Here is a 22,513-nt window from a genome sequence, read left to right on the forward strand (position 1 = left end):
TGACACTTCGTGGTTCTTCCGAGTAGGGCGAATACTTTTAACCGAGTTGGTGCAGCTGGCCTCTCCATCATCCTTATGGCGTGTTGGGGCCTTGTGTTTGCTTGGGCCTTGGCTGTGTTGCCGAGGTTGGTTGACGACTTCGTTGTCATTTCTTGGGGCCTCGTTGTTGGCTGCAGCTCCTCTACTGGCTTCTTGGTGAGCTGTAATGCGAAGAATAGATGGAATCGGTGATTCTTTGTCGAGTAGCTTGTAGGCTTGCTCCGCGAGTTGTACGATTAGTCCGTTGCCGCGCTGCACGAGTTGAGCCGTGGCTTCGTTTTCCCTGTCTTGAGGCATCAACATCGTTAAAAGATTGATTGAGGCGATTACCGCAAGTGGAGTATTGTGCTCTTGAGCCTGGACTGCGTCGAAAGCCCTTTCAGGGTTTGTGATGGGAATATTCATGGCCATGGACTGTCGTCGCTTGGCTCGAGTAGCGTTGCACATCCTTCTTTGGTTTCTTTGATTAGAGGTTTCTTCTTGTGGGGCGTCAGCTGTAGACTTGTCTTCTGAGATGTTATCGAGTTGTGCTAAGCGCCTGGGGGTTTTGTTCTAGCTAGTACCCGGGTTGTTGTTTTGAGTAATAACAAGGACTTTCCTATCCGGGTAGTAGCTTCCGGAGCTTGATGTTGCAATCTCTGTGGAGCTTTCCTCGCGATTGGAATTGAGTGGAACACCCTCTTGATATGGGAGGTTGTCTATCTGGGCGACAAGGCGTGAGTCGTAGTCGCGGGCAAGAAGAGATGGTCTTAATCCTGGCCAATGTACGAATCTTTCTTGTGACGTTGAAGTTATTACCAATCCTTGGGCTGGACCAGATAATGGTATCTCTGGCGGATAAACCGAGTCGGAGTCGACGACTTCATTGTGCCCGAGTTCGAGTTGGATTTGAGTAAGAAAGCCTTGGTGAACTTCGGCTGCGTTGCGGAGTCCGTGCAGGAACCGCTTTGAAGTCGAAACCGACTTGGGAATTGACTGGGACCGACTAGTCCGAAGCGAAGTCGAGTCCGACGCGTAGTCGAACTCGAAATTTTCAACTTTGAAATCTTGGTTTATTCTGGTCAGATCTTCTGCTTTCTTCTCCTGAGCATTGATGATCTAGCGCCGGAACAAACCCGAGCCATCGGCGATGCAGAGCTAGGATTTGAAAACGAAGGTGGCGCCCGCTTTGATGAAGAAGACGGGCTTGATGATGACCGTTGCCATTGAGTTCGCGCTGAGAAACTCGACGAGTTCCCCTACCTGGCGCGCCAGCTGTCGGTGTTTTAGACCGGCAACCCACCTAGGGGGTACCCTAGGTGGACTTTTGTGCGGTAAGGATCGTCGAGAATCAAGGAATCAATGGTGACGCAAGGAACACGATTTAGACAGGTTCGGGCCGCTAGATCGCGTAATACCCTACGTCCTGTATGTTGGTTTGTATTGATCTTGGATGAACTTGAGTTGTTCTTTTTTTGAGGGGGGGTCCCTGCCCGTCCTTATATACTCGAGAGGGCAGGGTTACAAGTCTGAGTCCTAGTCGAGTACTATTACAGAGTTCTACTCAGTATGGCCCGAGTAGTTTTCCATACACATACTTGACTAGTCCGAGTGGGATACGCCTATCCCTTGTCCTGATCGTATCCGAGTACGCCCCTTAGTGGGCCGTCCAAGGTCTACTCGTGGGCCTGGGGTGCATGCCCGACAGCAACTCCAGTGCACATGGGGCTACAACTACTCGGGCTCCAATGATCCATCAAGGATGTCACCAGAGGAGCTCAGCGTTGATGAAGTCATGGCACGATTGAGGCGCCTATTCAAGCATGCAAGAGAAATCCTGACGATTGTGCGGGAATTTTGCGCCGCCAACCTACCAAGCAGTGTAAGTACCCGTGGCCACAGCCCCCAAGTACAGATCTTTGCAATTGTCCACGTTTTGACTTGTTTTCCTATGCAGGAAGATTTACAGTTGTTCTGCTCTGCTCCTCCTCCTCCCGGATCAGAGGGCTCTAACATCGCTCTGCGCGTACACACAGCTGCAAGTGTACAGAGTGAAGTCGAGGAGGAGGAGGAAGATGATTTTGAGTCCTTCAGCAGCTTCGACTCTGAAGCTACAGAGGAATTAATGCTCAAGGCCCAGCCATCTGACAAGGTTGGGTCTTCCTCTGGGTCATTAAAACGTGTGGCTGAAGATGATCTGGAAGCTGAACTGGTGCTGCCGCCAAAGAAGCAAACAGTCGCTGTGAGGCGTGCGATGAAGAAGCCTCTCACTGCCAAGGACGTGCCTCCACCAGTAATAACCTTCAAAGAAGGGAAAGATCATGAGGATCGAATACTAGTAAGTGAGTCCCTTACCACCATGTCTACTCAATACGACATTGGTGGATTGCAGGTAGTTGGGGAGGTAACTAATGCAGAGAGGACGACTACCGAAGTCGTGGAGCAGCTGTTGACATCAATTGAGTAGGTCATCGAGATCGAAGACGACGAAGAACCTCCTGTTGCCAGGGCGAACCCTGCCAGCGCCCAGACTACTCAAGAGATGGAGGCGACAACCAAGGCTCGCGAGGATCACACTACGGCCCAACAAGCCACGCCAAAGAAGCCGTCATCAACCATCAAGCCGATGCACGTGTCAGGGAAGCCCTCTCTAAAAGTGAGGAGATCCTCAAAGTAAATACTGGAATTTCATTCGAATACTAATTGTAGCTTGATATTGACTTGTAGTATGTCTTCTAACACTTATCTTTTGTAGGAAATCCTCTAGCGTGGAGCTTGGAGTCCTAAGCCCAAAACCTGCGGCTGAGGGCAATAGCCACTCGATCTAGGACATCATGCTGGCACCAACAAATCTGCCGCCAAAGGAACAACCTGCGACGGCAACAAATCCAGATGCCGTATCACTCGTAGTTGCATTAATGCAAGATGTGATTTCTTCGCTTAATGATGCTTTAGTGCTAGCCTCCAAGCCACCAGTACCCAAACCCGCGGTGGCAACTACCTCTGGCGCCGTGTCTGCTCTTGTGGCCCCCGAGCCAAAGGTAGAGATTGAAACCGTGGTGGCGACTACCTCTAGCGTCATGGCTACGCTTGTAGCCCCCAAGCCAGAGGTAAAAGCCGAAGCCATGGAGGGTCTAGAAGTGTTGGCCTCCATCCCGCCTTACGAGCTGTGCACTTCGACCAGCCATGCCCTGGCTCCACTTGGCGCAACGAATGCTGAGGAGCATAGGGAACCATGGATAGCTGAAGGGTTGAATCTTGAAGACATTTAACTTATCACCGACCCACTGCTCACCTCAGAGATCGAGGTCACGATGATGGAGATGTACTGCCGCGTAGGCCAATATGTAGCGGTGAATTTCCTCCTGCTTCATCCATAACTTGAAATTAGTACTCGTACCTTGATATGAGTACTTGCTCTATTTTGTAGGATATAATCAGATGCTCCCGCTGGAAGTCCCAAATGCTCGAGGGCTACGGAGACACAATAATGCGAGTTGAAGCACTCGCCCAGGAACTTGCCCAGGAGCGGGAGTACTCCTCTCGGTTGCTGATGAAGTATGACGGCCAAGCCGCCGAGTACTGGAACACTATCCAGCAGTTTGAGGAGGAGAAGGACCGCCTCCAGAAGCATAACAAGTCCCTGAAGCAATAGCTGAGAGGTAATTGGTCTTCTCTCTTGTTCTTCAAATACTGATTTCATTTTGTGATATTGAATTTTCTTTTGTGTTGTTCCTGCAGTGCTCGAAAAAACAAAGGAAGATATCCAAGGGGGAGCTGTTGACTAGCAAAACTCCTACTACCGGGTGACGGACCAGCATGACAAGTTGCCTGCGCTGTACGAGAATTTGGAGCATCACCTGGAGAAGGAGAAGAAGATACGTGCGGACGGGGAGGTCGATTTGGTCAGTGCCATAAAAACTCTCTAGGAGTGCGAGGCTAAGCTGGAGGCTACAAAGCTTGCTCTGAAGGAGCTAAATGAAGCAGCTCAGCCCATTGCAAACATGGTGGAGCCCCTAGCTGAAGGTGTGGAGCCCCGCCCTCTGTCGGAGATACTCAAGGAGGTGCCTGCCGAGTTTCCCGGCTACGTCCAGAAGATAGCGAGTTGGTCTCCAAGCAGTTACTAGCTTTTGTGAAGTCTTTCTACCTGTAGGCGAACCTAGCTTTGGTTGCGAAAGGGATAGCAGAAGACTGCTCTGATGAGCAGTTCCAGAAGTACCTACAAGAGGTGGCCCCTATCGCCAAGGAAGTAGCTAGGCAATTAGACCTTGAGTAGTCTCTGTAAAAGGTGAACACCAGTTTGTTGTAATATAAACATGATATGAATGAAATGTAAATTATTTGAAGTCTTGTTGCAATTTTTATTGCCGTTGACTTGTTGTTTTTAGTGCATCTTATGAACTACACTGATAATTGCTCGTACGGTAATCGTAAGTATCTACGCACAAGGCTACTCTTATGAGCCTCCTCAGATACACGGTGTAGAGTACTTTAGGATGCAACTTCTTCCTGCGAAGTGCGAGTACTCAAGGTATCTGGGTAGTTAGATGTCGTAGGCGAGTAGATAATTCAGGATTTCTTCGGCTGAAGCCTATCTTTGAAACCTCTCTGGGTTGTTCAGATGTTGTGCTCCTGAAAGTCTGGAACTGCAAACTTGTTATTATAAGCTGCGACTAGACAGATTTGTCTAGATAAGATTAGCCCGAGTAGTCTAAATAACTCCCAAATTGCTAACGACTTGTGTCCAGCCGATGTGATGTTGCGGCTAGAAGGTGGAAGGGTGTGTCCGGGGAAAAAATGTCAAGGCCGGTCAACAGGACCACATCGGCCAGTGTTGGGGTCATGGGTCCGTGCCCAAATAAGAAGGCATTAAGTGCATCAGACCAAAAGTAAGAAGCCGCTATTACTAACGGCTCATTTTTCTCCATCTGGGACAAGGATAGGTTGATGCACTGGCCGATTTTGAGCTCCTCCCATGAGACGCTCTTTGACGCGGCTACCCGTTGGTACCACTCCCTCCAACCTGGGGTTTCATTCGGCCAGGACCTAAAAGTACCCAACCATTGATCTAAGTCCATATCGGACAGTTTGAAGGGTATCCTGTGGGTTTCCAAATTGATAAGATCTATTGGATCTGGGTTCCCCATAGGTCCGAGACAAATAAGGCCGGGATTTCCCGTAAGGTGAATGGTAATGCGATGCCTAACTGCCTAAAAAAGGAAAGGGGAGTGTAAAAAAGTAAGAAACAGATCTAAAGTAAATACATTGCCGATACGAGAAGGATTCGGTATTTACCTCTGGGATGAAGTTCTGAGTAATCGGCGTGGTCGCCGGTGCAGATGCGGACGATGGGGCCGCGATGGGGATCGCCATTGGAATCTCTGATGAAGCTCTTTCTTCTGTGGATGGAGCAACGGCCGTCGCCACCACCGCCGGAGGCGCTACTTCTGGAACGTCGCGCGCTGGAGAGCTGCCGGAAGGAGCCGCCATTGGAAGAGAATGGGAAAACTAACAGGAGGATGGCGCTAGAAAGCTTCGGCGGCAAGGGAAAGGTGCTCAGGAAAGAAGGGGGCGCGCGCGCTTGGAAAGAGAGACGTGAGCTTGAAGATGAAGTACGGGGTGAAGCGCTATTTAAAGGATGCCTGAAGGAGGGTAAAAACGGAATTTTCACCGCGCCGGCGTTTCGAGTTTTTCGGGAGTGGTGGCTGTCGTGGGCGCCCGTTTCGAAAAGATTGCAATCATCAGCTGGAAGACCGCGAAACGGAAGGATATTTTCATTGCGGCCGTTTCGTAGAGGAGGTTATAAAGAATTTCGAAGTAAAAGACTATGTTTTACTCCGAAACTGGGGGGCATGTGTTGACACCAGATTTCGTCACTAGTAAAATCGGTGCCAAGAAGAGAGGGAATCGGAGAAGCACAGTTGGGAATCGGTCGAATGTGCTACAGTGTGAGATCGGCCGGTGACTTCTATCTCGCTTCGGATCGGACGTGCCGGGATCCCAATCGGTTGCCTTTTGCCGATAAGGATTCGGCCGATTAGGAGGTTGGTTTAATTGGGCCTGTATGGGCTTGGTAAGGAACAAAAGGATAAGGGGGAGATCAGCCTACGAAGCATAGAGTAACCAACCTAGCACGAATTGTGCTTGTAAATATTCGTTTTCTGTTTGAATTAGGGATAGAATTCTAGTCGGTTAAGAAGTCATCTGTACGGGGCTATAAATAGCTACCTTTGTAAATCTGTAATCATCAACCAATCAATACAACAAACTACTTTTTCCTCGTACTTACTTTCAAGCAGGTGACTTCGCCAATACTTTCCTCTTTTTCACGAGTTCGTGCGGGTTGGCAGGGCTGCATCAGTTTGATCTCCGGCCGATTCTGTAAGTTCCGCTTATCGAGTAATATCTAAGCTTTAACTTCGGGCGTATCGCTGTTGTTTCGTTTAGATTTATTCACTAGTTATCGATATTTACTAGAATCATAGGGTTTTGCCTGTTTTTCTAGTTTTATCACCAGTTATCCAGCTAGGAATCGATAGTGTCGGCTTTCCTTACGTTCTGTTATCAAATTCATCTATTGCCGATTGGATCTATTTCTAGTGCTGTTGTCATAGCTTTGTATCGATTACTCCAGTAGTTTTCTGTCTACAAGGCTACAGTGATCGTCTGCTTTATAGCCGATTCCTTTATTAAGGCAAATCGGCCGATTCGCTGATAAGCTCTCTCGAGATCGGAAACTTAGCCGATCGTGATTTCTGAACCTGACACGTATTCTTCCTTGCCAATCAACAGGTCAGATTGGCTGGCACGCCGTGTGAACCGCACCAGGGCAATCACCCGAACAGGAGCTAAGCAGATTCTCCCGGGTCGTGTGTCGGACACTGGGATTCGGTTGACCGATTTCTAGCGCCAACAGTAGCTTTGTACAGACTTGTGATTGCAAGCTACGAGTTGGGCGATAGTACCCGAGGAGCTGAATAGCTCTACGAACTTGCCTTTGCAAGTTTTAATTAAGCAGAAATAAGTAGTCGTTTTATGATGAAAAATAAATTTGCTTTATTGAGTTGTAATTGTACAACTAAGGCTGGTGGCCAATTTACACAAATATGTAAACTTAAGGATAAAATCGACAAAGTTGCTCGATGTTCCACGAGTTGTCGACATCTTCAGCGGAGAGGTGTTGGAGCCTATACAACCTAGGTCTAGTGACCTTGGAGACGATGAAAGGACCTTCCCATAGTGAGTTTAGCTTGTGTAGTCCCTTGGTGTCTCTTGATGACCATATTGCCTATATTGAATGAACATTCTTTGACGTTACGATCATGATAATGGTGGATTCCTTCAAGGTACCTTGCAGACTGGACGAGTGCTGCACAGCGAGCTTCTTCAAGGCTACCTAGGTTTAGACGCCTTGTTTCTTCTGCTGCACCCGCCTTATACTGCTCGACTACTGGAGATTTCCACATGACGTCGGTGGGAAGGACAACATCTGATCCGTAGACCAGGAAGTAGCAAAATTGCCATGTAGGCTTGCGTGGCTGGGTGCGAAGCCCCCAGAGGACATTGGGTAGTTCTTTGAGCCACTTACCCCCTTTTGTGTTTCCGATATCATGTAGTCTTTTCTTGAGAGCCTCTAGTAACATCCCGTTGGCGCGCTCAACCTGGCCGTTGGCCCGCGGATGAGCAACAGAGACATACCAGATGTCAATCCCGCTATTCTCGCAGTACTCCTAGAACTCGTGGTTGTTAAAATTGGAGCCCAGGTCTGTGATAATGCGATTGGAGAAGCTATAGCGATGAACAATTTCATCAAGGAAGTCAAGTACCCTATCTACCTTGGGGCAGGTTACTGGCTTCACCTCGATCCACTTAGTAAACTTGTCGATCACCACAAAGACTCGATTGAATCCTCCAGGCACTGTAGGTAGTGGGCCGATCATGTCTAGCCCCTAGCATACGAAGGGCCAAGAGGGTGGTATGGTGATCAGCTTGTAGACAGGGACGTGTTGTTGCTTGCCGAAGAATTGACATCCTTGGCATCAACGGACTAGTTCTTCGGCGTTAGCAAGAGCTGTAGGCCAATAGAACCCTACTCTGAAAGCTTTACTCACGATCGTTCGTGAAGATGCGTGATTGCCGCAGATGCCTTTGTGGATCTCCTCTAGTATGTCCTTTCCGTCTTGTCACGAGACGCACTTCATGAGTACTCCGGATGATGCGCCTCTTCTGTAGAGCTTGTCTCTGACTAGAACATAGTTCCTGCTGCATCGTGAGACTTGCTCTGCTTCTATTTTGTCTAGAGGTAACTTGTGCTCATTGATGTGATCGATAAAGGGGGTTCTCTAGTCTACATCGATCATCATAACCTCCCGGTCTAGTGTGTCATGACCTCGATCGGTGGTTTTTGATGGCGTCGGCTCCGTTATGGACGACTTGTGTAGCTCAAGGACGAAGACCCCAGCTGGAACTTGAGCACGAGTAGATCCAAGCTATGATAGGACGTCCGCGACTATGTTGTTGTCGTGAGTTACGTGGTGGAACTCCAATCCAGAGAATTTGTTCTCTAACTTGCGTAGTTCTAGGCAGTACGCATCCATGTTGTCCTTGTGGCGATCCCACTCATCATTGACTTGATTGATTACCACCAGTGAGTCGTTGTAGACCAACAACCGTTTGATTTCTAGTGAAACTGCCAGGCGGAGCCCGTGCAGAAGCGTCTCGTATTCAGCTTCATTGTTGGATACGTTCTAGAAGATTTGCAAGACATATTTGAGTTGTTCACCTTTGGGACATATTAAGAGTACTCCTGCGCTGGTGCCCTCGAGCTTGAGTGATCTATCAAAGTACATAACCTAATGCTCTGGTCGCTCTGCTGGAGTTGGTAGTTGATTTTCCCACCATTCTACCATGAAATCAACTAGTGCCTGAGATTTGATGGCAATCCTTGACTTAAATTCCAGGGACAGTGCTCCGAGTTCTACCACCCACTTGGATATTCTTCCTGTTGCATCCCGATTGTGGAGGATTTCTCCCAAGGGGAAGTCTGTGATGACGAAGATGTTGTGTTCCTGGAAGTAGTATTGTAGCTTCCACGAGGTGAGTAGTATTACGTATAGCAATTTTTGAACTGGCGGGTACCTGGATTTGGAAGCTAACAACACCTCACTAACGAAGTAGACGGGCCCTGTACTTTGTATACATGGTCTACTTCTGGTCTTTCAACCACGATCACCGTGCTGACGACGTTGGTAGTCGCGGTGATGTAGAGCAGCAAGTCTTTATTGGGATTTGGCGATGTGAGGACCGGTGGCTTTGATAGTAAGTCCTTCAACTATTGTAGGGTTTGATTTGCCTCTTCGGTCCACTGGAATTTATCTTGTTGCTTCAGTAGTTTGAAAAAGGGTAGTCCCCATTCTCCAAGCCTTGAGATGAATCTGTTAAGGGCCGTCATGCATCCAGTCAGCTTCTGGACGTCCTTGACGCACGATGGGGGAGTGCATATTGGTGATGGTGGAGATCTTCTCAGGGTTAGCTTCAATTCCTTGGTGACTGATGATGAACCCGAGTAGTTTTTCGGAGGGTACACCGAAGACGCACTTTGTTGGGTTTAGCTTCCACCGGAACTTTCGTAAGCTTGTGAAGGTTTCTTCCAAATCTGCAATCAAGTCGTTGGGATTTCTGATCTTCATGACCACGTCATCCATATACGCCTCTATGTTGCGGTGTAGCTATTTTATGAAGCACTCCTGGATTGCCTGTTGATAGGTAGCGCCTGCGTTCTTCAACTCGAAGGACATTATTGTGTAACAGAAAGCTCCATATGAAGTGATGAATGTAGTCTTTATTTGGTCTTCTTCCTTGAGAGCTATATGGTGATACCTCGAGCAGCAATCAAGGAAACAGAGTAGGGCACATCCAGCTATCGAGTCGATGACTTGATCAATCCTAGGGAGCCCGAACGAATCCTTTGGACAGTGCTTGTTGAGGTCTGTGTAGTTGACACACATCCTGCACTCGTTGTTGTTTTTCTTTCGCACCAGGATAGGATTGGCCAGCCACTCTGGATGACAGACTTCCTTTATGAAGCCTGCCACGAATAGTTTGGCCAGTTACTTTTTGATTGCTTCTCTTCTGTCTTGGACGAATCGACGTAGTCATTGTCGTTTTAGCGTAGCCTTTGGATCCACATTCAGTGAGTGCTCGATCAACTCTCTAGGCACCCCCAGCATATCCGATGGCTAGATTGCGTACTACCCTACGTCCTGTGTATTGGTAGTATTCAATTACTTTGGAAGGGGTCCCTACCTCGCCTTATATTGCTGGAGGTAGGGTTACAGATCGGTTGTTTACAAGAATACTAGTAAAATTCGACTAGATGAGTCCTACTCTAATTACTACAAGTAGTTTCCTAATCCTCGACTAGTTTCTGTCTTGCCACGTAGAACACGCTGTCCTGCACCGTAGTTTCCTTACCTGACACGTCTCGGTGCCAGCCCTGTATCTAGTACTGTTCAAATCTTCTGGTGGGCCCATAGATGTATGTACGACATCTATACCGAGGACAATGGCGTCGCCGACAAGCTGTCACTAGTTGAGAGGAGCTAGATGAGGTGAGGGGAAGGGAAAAAAAGAGAAGGATTGGGGAGAGGATTAGTTTCTGGCGAGGAACAGGGATAGGTCTTGTTGCTTATCCACGTTGGCGAGCCGATGTGTCACACTAGGTAAGAAAAATGGCATGAATGGATTTGTTTCTTCCATGTGGTAATTATATTAGTGCAAATGCAAAATTGGTAATTGGAGGCTTGTCATTGGTAAAAAAAATTAAATATCCCTCGGTAGCCTGATTGCTGCTTCTACTGTGTTGTTTGCGTTTTGGGCTGTAACTGCAGGGTAGGAATGGCAACGGGGTGGGTCGGGGCCGGATGAAGCTTCCACGAACCCGCCCCCGAAACCCGAACAGTAAACCCGCCCCGAACCTGAAATCTCATTCGGATGAAAATGCTACTCCGATCCCGAAACCCGCGGGTGCCCAAAACCCGGCGGGCTCCCCGACACCTGAGCCGTAAGATCGTGGGGGCCGCGCCGCCCATTGGGCTCCCTGTCGCCGGCGTTACCCGTCGGGATCCCAAGCGCTGCTACCCGTGGGGTTCGTGCCGCTGTCGCTGCGTTGTGGGGGTCCGCGCCGCCGTCGTTGTGTGCTAGGGGGTCGAGGGGCGCTGGCGGCACTCGTGGGCGAGGGGCGAGGGTGCGGGGCAGGGGGGTATGGGGCGGCGCGGGCGAGGGTGAGCCGGTGAAGGCGAGGCTGCGAGGGCTAGGGGCGCGGGTGAGGGTGCGGGACAGGGGCCGGCGCGAGCAGGGGTGAGGTGAGGGGTGCCGGGCGCGGGCAACCCGGCGGTCACCGCCGCCGCTTGGGAGTGGGGAGGGGTGGAGGTCGGCAGGGGATGGGAGAGCGGGTGAGAATGTGAGAGATGAGAAGGGGGTGGAGGGTTGTTGGGCTGGAGGCGTGGTGAGGTGTGGGCCGGTGCGGGTGAGCAGGGCGGTGTGGGTCGGTGAGGTGAGCAGGCTAGTGCGGTAACAACTGTGCTTCGTGGGTCAAATTCGAGGCCTCATAGACCCCCCAGGGGAAATCCGCTATGTGTCTGGTCCCCTGAGACCTACGGAGGTTCAGGCCCGCGCGATTGCCATCCCTGCAGTGTAGATGGGTCGTAGTGTGCTGTACGACATATGGCTTATCCAGTGCGCTGTGTGCTGTGTGTTGGGAAAGAGCTTCTTCCACCACCAAAACAGCCCATCAAACAGCGAAAAGACAACCTTCACCGCTTCACGCGCACGCACGGATATTCCTTTTTTCTTCACACCCCACCTTAAGAAGGGAAGATCCGATCTCCTCCCTCCCTCCCTCCCCGCCTCTCCTCCTCCCCCCATCCCAAATCCACGCCACCGACGGCCCATCCGGGCCACGGCCGCGCAATGCCGCCCTCCGCCGACGCAATGCCGGCCCCCGGGGACGCCGCCGGCGCCGACGACGTGCGCATGATCTCCTCCAAGGAGCTCCGCGCGCACGCGTCCCCCGACGACCTCTGGATCTCCATCTCCGGCGACGTCTACGACGTCACGCCCTGGCTGCCCCACCACCCGGGCGGGGACCTCCCGCTCATCACCCTCGCCGGCCAGGACGCCACCGACGCCTTCGCCGCCTACCACCCGCCCTCCGCGCGCCCGCTCCTCCGCCGCTTCTTCGTCGGCCGCCTCTCCGACTACACCGTCTCCCCTGCCTCCGCCGACTACCGCCGCCTCCTCGCGCAGCTCTCCTCCGCGGGCCTCTTCGAGCGCGTCGGCCCCACCCCAAAGGTCCAGCTCCTCCTCATGGCGACCCTCTTCTGCGCCGCGCTCTACCTCGTCCTCGCCTGCGCCAGCGCCTGCGCGCACCTCCTCGCCGGCGGCCTCATCGGCTTCATCTGGATCCAGTCGGGCTGGATGGGCCACGACTCGGGCCACCACCGCATCACGGGCCACCCGCTCCTCGACCGCGTCGTCCAGGTGCTCTCCGGCAACTGCCTCACCGGCCTCAGCATCGCCTGGTGGAAATGCAACCACAACACGCACCACATCGCCTGCAACAGCCTCGACCACGACCCGGACCTCCAGCACATGCCCCTCTTCGCGGTCTCCCCCAAGCTCTTCGGCAACATCTGGTCCTACTTCTACCGCCGCACCCTGGCCTTCGACGCAGCCTCCAAATTCTTCATCAGCTACCAGCACTGGACCTTCTACCCGGTCATGTGCGTCGCCAGGATAAATCTTCTCACCCAGTCCGCTCTCTTCGTTCTGACTGAGAAGAGGGTGCCCCAGAGGCTTCTGGAGATCGCCGGGGTTGCCGCATTCTGGGCTTGGTACCCGTTGCTGGTGTCTTGCCTTCCCAATTGGTGGGAGAGGGTGGCGTTCGTGCTTTCCAGCTTCACAATTTGCGGAATTCAGCACGTCCAATTCTGCCTGAACCACTTCTCCTCAGAGGTGTATGTCGGACCGCCAAAGGGGAATGACTGGTTTGAGAAGCAGACAGCGGGCACGCTTGACATCTTGTGCTCCCCGTGGATGGATTGGTTCCACGGCGGTCTACAATTCCAGATTGAGCACCATCTGTTTCCCCGCCTACCTCGGTGCCACCTTAGGAAGGTCGCGCCCTACGTACGTGATCTTTGCAAGAAGCACGGGCTGACTTACTCTGCAGCCTCATTCTGGGACGCAAATGTGCTTACATGGAAGACACTGAGGGCTGCTGCATTGCAGGCTAGGAACGCTGCAAGTGGTGCTGCGCCCAAGAATTTGGTCTGGGAGGCTTTAAACACCCATGGATAAGTGGGAGAAGGATTGGAGTTTGAGGCAACTGGTGGTGTGACCCTTGTATGCTTGCAATTATCTGATATCTTCTCAGTTCTTTAGAGAGATTGATCATTACCCGCTGGAGTCGGGTTGGAATTTTCGTGTTGACCAGTGGCTGTCTATCCAGTTGAAGGGTGAGTTCATCCTTCAATTGTCTCGTTGTTCACCAGTTGTTCTGTTCTCCCTATCATGGTAACTATATTATGATCCTTGCATTAAATTATGAAGCTCTGTTTAAGATGATGTCCATTCTTTTGCTTGCACTGTCAAAGATGTGGATGGTTATGTTCCTGAATCTGTAAGCTTATTGAACAGCTGGTAAAATTGTTGGTACTCCTGTATTTTTGGTTGCTATGGCAGCTTGAAACTAGTATGTATGTGGCAACAATCAATTTATCAATATTCCTGCATCAGTTTCCATGTTCTGCTTTGTTCTGGTTTTTATTGGTCGATGTTATGGTTTCTTTGTACTCCATTTGATGGCAGTCTGAAGTAACTGATTGTAATTCCACTCTTTCTGAAGATTTGTTGAGTGCTTATTGCCAGAATATAACCCCTTGATTTTTCTATATATGCATAAACCAACCACTATAGTTTCAGCATTTCCAGCCACTGCTATCGTGGCTTCCATTAGACATAACCCTGGACATGATCTACAGATCTACCATTGCCTGGCAACCTGCATCGTGCTTCTTCAGCATGTACCTGTCCTGTGTCCGGACCAGCTTGCACTGCATTGCTGGTTTCCCTTGTGTTCTTGTCCGGTTTCTGGGGTAGGGTAGGCCCCCTGGGTTTCTGGATCTTGGACCATCCCGTCTGTCCGTTTGATTCTTCAATACAATTGTGGTTCAGAGCTGCGGCACATGTGAGATGTCCCGGCGTGCTCGTGGCCCCCTGTCCTTTGTGTAACAGAAATAGCTGTCTGACATGTACGCCGGGGGCCCATGTCTTGCTGTCAAGCTAAATTAGTCCTTTGCCAGACAGCCATGCATTATGGTGGGGTGTTTGGATCTTTAGTCCGGACTGGACTAAAATTCATGTCACATCGAATATTCGGAGACTAATTAGGATGACTAAACATGAGTTAATTATAAAACTAATTACACAGATGGAGGCTAATTCGTTGAATCTATTAAGCCTAATTAATCCATCATTAGTACATGTTTACTGTAGCATCACATTGTCAAATCATGGATTAATTAGGCTTAATAGATTCATCTCGCAAATTAGTCTCCATCTGTGCAATTGGTTTTATAATTAGTCTATGTTTAATACTTCTAATTAGTATCTAAACATTTGATGTGTTAGGAATTTTATGAGAGATTAAAGAAACAAACACCCCTTGTGTCCGAGAGACCGAGAGATGGGAGGGAGTAGTAGCCATCTTGATGTATTGGAGGAGGATCTTCACATGAACAAAACTGTGAACATCTTTCAGAATTGCGTGGAGAACACTGCGCCCTAACACGCGAGCTAAGAAATGGAAGATCTGCTTGGACTGGAATGGTAGTGGCCAATGCTTAACCTGATGAGGGGAAGGGGGGAATGCATGAAGGGGAATGCATGTTTATGTTCATCAGATGGTGATATGATGGATACCATGTCGGCTCTTCTATGGAAGTAAAAAATCCAATAGGTGGCATGTGGCAACAGTGACATCTGCATTCTTTTTTTTTTGTTACACAAACAACAAAATGGGTTGTTAGCATATACCATAACATGGCATACATCTTAAACCTAAACCATTACAATATTCTTAGTGTGAACAAGTTACTCCCATTGTTTTGCGTCGATACCATGGATAGCAAGTTGAAGCCGGCCACGAGGATCGTGCTGATTCGTGCAAATCGTGCAGCTTCCCAAGAGCATCCCCACTGCCGTTTGCCGATGCCTGTCCGCATGAAGTCTGCGGCTGCGAAGAGGGATCCATTCCCATACATTATTCTACGCCGTGCCCCCGGATGCCCAAAATATCTTCGCCGGAGGATGCCTCGAGCTTGAGACCAATCTTGGGGCGATCACGTCCACTTGCTCCCCTCCTATTCTTTGCAAGAATCTTTCGTCTTTTTGCTCGTGCCCATGGAGCAGGCAGAGGGCATCCTATCCTCTGCCCCCAACGAGGCAGTGGCTGTACTTGCAAGATTCCCAGGTGACTCGGCTCGTGACGCGCTGGGGCAGTTTGGTGGAGCTCTTTGCAACCTCGGCTCCGTCTGAACCGTTCACGTCCTGAAACGCAACTATTATTCACAAGAGCTTCTTTTCTCTCATCTCCCTCCCTCTCATAGATCAAGGAGGAGCTGATGGAACTGCAAATTGTGGTTCCTTTGGCTCTGACTCCACGACGCTACAATGACCGTGTTAGGAGGAGCCGGAGCTGGCCGGCGCCCTAATTCTGGTTTCCCAAATGTTGTGCGCCCTAATTCTACTTGCACATAATTGATAAAATCATCGTATCATTGCCAACTTGCCTCGAGTGTCTGGTCTCTCTGCAGGTCATCTTCATCTTCTTGTTAACTCAATTTCGTCGACTACAATTCTACAAAAAGAAATTCAATGAAGCGGCCGTAGAGAGCTCACTCACTCACTGTAGAATTGGTACTCCCTTTGTTCCAAATTGTAGGTCGTTTTTCTAAATTGTAGGTTGTTTTGGTTTTTTTATGTATAGATATTATTATATATCTAGATATAGTGTGTGTAGATGCATAAGGTACAGTTTATATTTGTTTTCGTGTGCTATGACTCCATGGATCGATCCTAGTTTCATGTTTCATTGAAATTCAATAGAGCTCTGATAAACAGATACTCAGCCTCAGATCGGCATCAGTGAACAATAACATGCATGCAGCGTGCGTCTTTCCCTCTCTAACCATCAGAATCGAATTTGCTACGGTTTCGAGTCATGGTACAAGGAAATCCTAACCGAACTTTCCTGCTTAGGGTGAGGTATGCGAATATGTGATGCAACAGTCCTGTCCATGCCCAAGAGCTGTTGCCTGGTATTGTTCTTACTTATTTTCCGTCTACTAGTATCTAATGGCAAACCAACTTAAGCTATGAAACAGTCCTATTAATCATTTTAATTTGAGGATTTGGTACTTGTTGATACACATGCGACGGTTTATCACAAATTTAGTGAAAATGGAATGCAACGAGGTCGTTGTAGTATAGTGGTGAGTATTCCCGCCTGTCACGCGGGTGACCCGGGTTCGATCCCCGGCAACGGCGTTTTTTTATTTTTGAAGCTCATGGGCCTGGCAAACTGTGAAGCTCACCGGGCCTTTTTTCGGCTCTGCATATCCATTGGGCTGTCTTGGGCCGCTTTGAGACATGAGCCAACTATAAGACCTTTTTATTTGGAAACTCCGACGCCGACGGGGTTTATAGTCCGACCCGCTCCGGCGCCTGGCTGGCTAGCTAGCTACCGTGGTCACGTTTTTTTGTTGCACAAACCATCCAACCGGCCATGAATTTTATCTCTAGATTTTCTAATACCAGTCCAATTCGGCTTACCATTAGAATGTTACAGGCAACTTTTATCTCCTTGATAGATAAACATGCTGAGCATATGTACGGTTACTTTAAGAGCATTGTTTTGTGTAGGAAACTATTTTTTATAAGCGATGTAGAACTCAAGAGGAAATCATTTGGGTAGTGGCTGAAGAATAATCCAACAATCAAATACATGCATGATTGTAAAAACGTTTCACACGAGATGTTTCGTTACTAGTACTAAACCTCTCTTCAAGTGCATCCACACTGCTGACAAATTAGCAGCTAAAGGCAAAACGGAAAATATGCAGACAAACATGTCCCGGATATATCATTATAACGTGATTTGGCAAGCTATTCCGACGAGGGTGTCATTCTGTCGGTCGCCGGAGAGCCGCCGCCGCCGCGGGACAAGGAGCTCACGAAGCCGCCGCTCTCGGCCACGTCGAAGCCCGCCGGTGCCGCCTCAGCCGCCCTGTACATGTGCGCCGCGAGCTTGGGCAGGGCCGTCGCGTCCTCCGACTGCAGCGTGTGCATGGCCTGCGCGATGGAGGGGCGCCCCGCCGGGTCGTGCTGCGCGCACCAGAGCCCCACCACCAGGGCGCGCTCCATCTGGCGCCGCTCGCCGGCGTCGTCGTCGCATGGCCGCAGCCGCGCGTCCGCCGCGTCGAGCGTGGCGCCCTGGCTGTAGAGGCTCCGCACCCACCTGGGAAGCTCGAAGGACGGGTCCCACCTGTCAAGGGGACGCCGGCCGGAGACGATCTCGAGCAGGACGATGCCGAAGCTGTAGACGTCCGACTCGGCGCTCCGGCGGTTAGTGTAGATGAACTCCGGGTCGATGTATCCCACGGTGCCTTTGACAAGCTGCGTGGTTCGCGGACCGGTGCCGTGGTCGACGAGCCGCGCGAGCCCCAAGCCCCCAAGTCTCCAGCTTGGTATTGTAGGACGAGTCGAGCATGATGTTGCTCGGCTTGATGTCGCCGTGCACGACGCATTGCTCCCATTCCAGGTGCATGTAGCGCAGCGCTGACGCCAACCCCAAAATGATATTGTACCTATTAAAAATGACAAAAAATGAATGGTGGGAGTATTTGAGATGAGAGATTTAGAAATTAGACCACAGATCATTAACAAGCAGATGATTCAGAAGAGCTAAATGTTTTGGTCTACCAACAAGTGGCTGGAAAGGTACATGCAAACTTGTCTTAAGTAGGACTTCTTTTTTTTTTCCTAAGCGCTCGCATCGCCCCCGCGCGGGCGACTCGGGCGACCACCGACACCTCGCCGCCGCCCCTCCACTGACAACTGCCCCGGCCGCACCGCCGCCTGAGCGGGTCGCTGGAAACCGTGTGGCTCGCGATGAGGGCAGCAGGGCCCCTTCCCCTTCCCCCAGCGGATGTGGTTGAGCGCGGCCGCCAAGCCCCCGAGGGTCAACGGCGGCGGCCAGCAACGATTGGGCGTGAGGAGGAGTCCTAGTGGTGCAGTCGAGCGCGCTGTTGCGGCGGTGGAGGCACCTCCGGCGTGCCGTGCCCTGTGTCAACGTCGACCAGCGCGAGTTCTTCGGTGGCCACTCCCGCACCCCGCGGCCACGTGGATCCACACGCTCCATAGCGTGCCGACCGAGGAGGAGGACCGCCCTCGAGCACCGGCCACAGATCCAGCCCGGTGCCGGCCGGATCCGGCGGCTGGGCGATCAAAGCGACCCGAGGCAGTGGCAGCGGTTGCTGGCGACGTTTCGACGGCGTGTGAGGAGGGCGACAGCCAGTGGGGGCATGACATACCGCGCGGTGCCAGCCCGGACAGGGGCAAGTGGAGAGCTGGCCGTGGCAGATGCGGCCCCGTGTGTCCCAACGCGGTGGAGGCGTCGGTAGTGGATGAAGGTGTATCCTCAACGGTGGCGGCGTGGTGTCGCGGGCGGGAGTGGTCTGCGCAAGGCGTGTCAGTAATGCCATGGAGGCATGGTAGGGATGCCTGGCGCAAGGGCGCAATGGTGGCACTGAGGTGGTGTTGAAGGCGTGGGCGGGCCACCTTCTCCTCAGCTGAGGAGTTCCGGAGGTAGTGACAGGAGAGGGAGGCGGCTGGGCGCTGATGAGGGATTGCGCGGCGTGGAGGAGGCTGCGCGCGGTGACGCACGAATAAGATGGCGACACCCCGAGGAGACGCCCGACGACGCGTGATGGTGAGGTGATGCGGCGGTGGCCGCATGCAAGGAGTGGCGTACGGCGGCGGGGTGCGTGGAGGCGCAGCGGAAAACGAGTGGAGGTGGAGGTATGGCAGCGTGGTACGTGGAGGAGCGGCGACAACACCGCCTCAGATGGGCTGCAGTGACTGTGGTCCAGGAGTGCTAAACCATGAGCGTGTTGCGGGGGTTGGGATGCTTCGGGCGAAAGCTCTCGTCGGCATCTTGCTAGTCGAGATGACGGCGGCGGCCTAGGGCGTCGTTCTCCCCATGGGGGGCATCATGTCTAAGACACAACCCTGCTGCACGGGGTCCTCAAGGTGAAAACCCTGTCCAGATCTTGGACGAGCAACGGCGGTGCCATTGGCGTCGTGCCCTCCCTGGAGGCGTCGTCTATAGAGACCCATCTCGGTTTATGGCATTGCTGGTCCATTGGTCATGGGCGGCTGCAGCTGGTGGCGGCAATTCCACCGCGTGGCAATTGAACGGGTGTTGCCGAGGTCACGTGAAGGCGATTGCAGTTATGGTGGCGGCCAGGGGTTGTTGCATGGGTGTTGGTTTTTTGGCTGCTTGCAACGGACCGCGGCGACTGGCATTGCTCGGCAACGGTCAGTATGGCACGGGACGGCGTCGGAGGATGGCGCTTGCGGTAATGGCATCGTGGTATAGCTAGGCTTGCAGCGGATCGTGGTGGGTAGCTCAACTTTGCTGGACTACCTGGTGCGGTATATCGTCGTAAAACAGCGCAAGCGACTTCTTTGGCTTGCTAACATGGCGGTGGAGGTTTTTGCGCGGGTGAAGCAACGAGGCGATGTCGACCTGCGGCGGCGGCCAGGTTGATCGATGGAGATCTTGTAGAGTGGGGCAACATTGCTCACTACTATGACGGTAACAAAAAAGCGGATCCGTGACGAGGAGTACTGTGGCGGGCGTGGCGAGGCTCCCACGCACAGTGTTTTTCATCGAGGTGATGAGAGCAAGGTGGAGTCCAACAGCGGATGTGGTGAGGCCCCCTTGCATTGTATTATTGCGGTGGCGACTGAGTGGCAGCCTGCGAGAGGTCCGGATTCGGTGGTATCACTTTATCAGGTGGAGTGTGGTGTTGCAGCGGCACTACAATGGAGGATCCTGCATGGCGGTGGCCTTCTCGGTGCAATGTAGTCTTCTCTTTCGGTTCCCTGTTGACGCATGGCCACGCCGGAGGTTTCGGTGAATACATGAGCATGAAAGTTGGTGGGTGCAGTACTAAAGGCTTCGGTTCTGTTACCGTGGCGAGTGGAGTGGTGAGGCCGCATTGACATCCCACCGGTTGGGTGTGGCGGTTGAATTGAATGGTTACCTGCGTTGATATCCTAATTCAACCGGACGAGTCTTTTTTATTTTTCTTTTCTTTTCTTTTCTTTTCCTGGTTATGGCCTCCTAAGGCCGTAGTCTTGTATTTTTCTGCTATATCAATGAAACATGCACTATCTTATACGGTTCGTTAAAAAAAAGAAAAGAAAAAGAAAGGTACGTGTAGTTTTTTTAGAGAAGTCAACAAATCTTTAAATAAAACATGTTGAAAGGGAGATACATAGTATGAAAGGCAGATTAAATAAAACGAAGTAATTCGGAGCAGAGGAAATGTTCAAAGGAAACCAGATCAGGTGGTGAACCTTACCTCTCATGCCAAGTTAACCTCCTCTGGTTGTTATGGATGTGTTTGTCTAGACTTCCTTGTGGCACGAGCTCGTAGACGAGAAAGAGCCCTTTGGGGCTGTCGCGCCAGCCCAACAGCTGCACGAGGTTGCGGTGCCTCAACCGGCTTATGATCATCACCTCAGCCTCAAACTCTTTCCTCCCCTGAGATGACTCCAAGGAGAACTTCTTGATGGCTACATCCTGGCCCTCGTCGAAGCTTGTCATGACGTGTCCCTTGTACACGCTTCCGAAACCTCCTCGCCCAAGGAGATTCTCCTCTGCGAAGTCGCCTGTTGCGGTCGTAAGCTCACGGTAGAGATACCGCCTTGGCCCCGCTAGCCCTTTCTCAAACTCAGCCTCATCACAGTATAACACTTCGGCGTCACTGTGACTTGCTGCCGCGGCTTTTGGCTGGCCCATCCTTCTTAGTTTCTGGCAAAACCATAGAAGGATACCCACAATCGCCGAGGCCAACACAACGAGTGTAGGGACAAGTACCTTGATGAGTAGCGACTTGGTCGAAGGTTCTTCCACGGTATTCTCAAGCGTCGAGTTGAAGGACCATGACAGTAGCTGGTGCAGCTCGTTGCCGTAGCCGGTCGACGCAGAGAAGCCAGCGGCCACCGTGTCCGGCAGGTTCCGTTTAAGGTCAACGGTCGTGTTGACATGGTACAAGGTGGCGTCGATTTGGAGATCGACGACGGCAAACAACTTGGTCCAGTTGTCGTAGTGGACCGTGGCGGTCATGGCGGAATCGGGTGTCCGGTTCTTGAATCCCGGCGAGGCCGTGTCCGTGGACGCCTCCGACTTGAGAGAGTTGACGTCGACGCCGACGTGCTGGTCGCTGGTGTCCCACCCTACATTAAGGAACGTGTCCAACTCTACGGCAACGACCCGACCATCACCTGTCGCGTTGAAGTGGTTGTTGAAGGTGAAGAGGCCGAGGTGGCCGCCCCCGACCCCGGTGCCAGGACGCTGTTGTTCGAGTAGTAATGCGCGAGGAAGTGGCCATCCCGTCAGCCCATTTGGTGCTATTCGCAGCCAGCGTGATCTTAAAGGAGAAGGCGGTGATGAAGCTTGCTACCTCACCGGTGACGGGATTCCACAATGGCACCGGAGTCCCGTACCACACCCGGCCTTGCCCATCATAGCTGTTCGCTACATGAATTCTTCTTGTCAGCTCGATTGTGGAGTTTGAGAAGATCGAATCGCCCTCGCACACAAGTTCGTCGTTGCAAGGGTCCCTTGTGGTCTCGGAAAAGTTGAAGCTGAATGAAAGTGATGAAGCAGAAGGGACGTCCATGCACAGGATGAAGAAACAGCAAAGATGGAGGAACATGAGGTGAAAGGGGAGAGAGCTCGCGGTAGCCATTGTTGGCGGTTTGGGAATTGAAGAATGTTTTATGGAGGATGGAAAGATCCAGTGGAACACACCCCATGGCATTTGGACCTGGATGATGGCTACTGGCTAGTAGCTTTGCCTTTTGTTAGCATCTCTGTGGCTTGATGAGGCTCAAAGTCTGCAGTCGTGTTCATTTTTATAAAAAAAAAAGTCTCCGGTTGTGTTTATTAAGAAATTATCGCTGTATGTTCTTTGCTAGGTGTTTAGCGCTTTGCTGGTTTATGACAGAGTGCTGCCAGGTCCCTTGTGTTCTTGGAAAAGTTGAAGCTGAACGAAAGTGAGAAAACAGAAGAGACGTGAGGCGAAAGGGGAGATAGCCTCGTGGCAGCCGGCGGTTTGGGACGAATATTTTTTATACATGG

At 51.4% G+C, this 22,513-nt stretch overlaps 1 protein-coding gene, 1 non-coding gene and 1 pseudogene across 2 annotated transcripts; 2 read left to right on the forward strand and 1 right to left on the reverse strand.

Annotated features, from left to right (window-relative positions):
- The first annotated feature begins 11,908 nt into the window (after positions 1–11,908).
- LOC117845251 (delta(8)-fatty-acid desaturase 2) lies at positions 11,909–13,821 on the forward strand. Its single transcript, XM_034726215.2, has one exon. It carries the CDS (start codon positions 11,989–11,991, stop codon positions 13,375–13,377), a length of 1,389 nt encoding a protein of 462 aa, XP_034582106.1. The 5' UTR covers positions 11,909–11,988; the 3' UTR covers positions 13,378–13,821.
- Positions 13,822–16,554: 2,733 nt separating this feature from the next.
- TRNAD-GUC (transfer RNA aspartic acid (anticodon GUC)) lies at positions 16,555–16,626 on the forward strand. Its single transcript has one exon. It is a non-coding gene; the product is annotated as a tRNA-Asp (tRNA).
- A 618-nt stretch (positions 16,627–17,244) lies between these two features.
- On the reverse strand, positions 17,245–22,252 carry LOC117844199 (L-type lectin-domain containing receptor kinase IX.1-like; annotated as a pseudogene).
- Between the last annotated feature and the right edge of the window lie 261 nt (positions 22,253–22,513).

The sequence above is a fragment of the Setaria viridis genome, chromosome 2 (genome assembly GCF_005286985.2).
Source record: "Setaria viridis chromosome 2, Setaria_viridis_v4.0, whole genome shotgun sequence".
NCBI classification, from domain to species: Eukaryota; Viridiplantae; Streptophyta; class Magnoliopsida; order Poales; family Poaceae; genus Setaria; species Setaria viridis.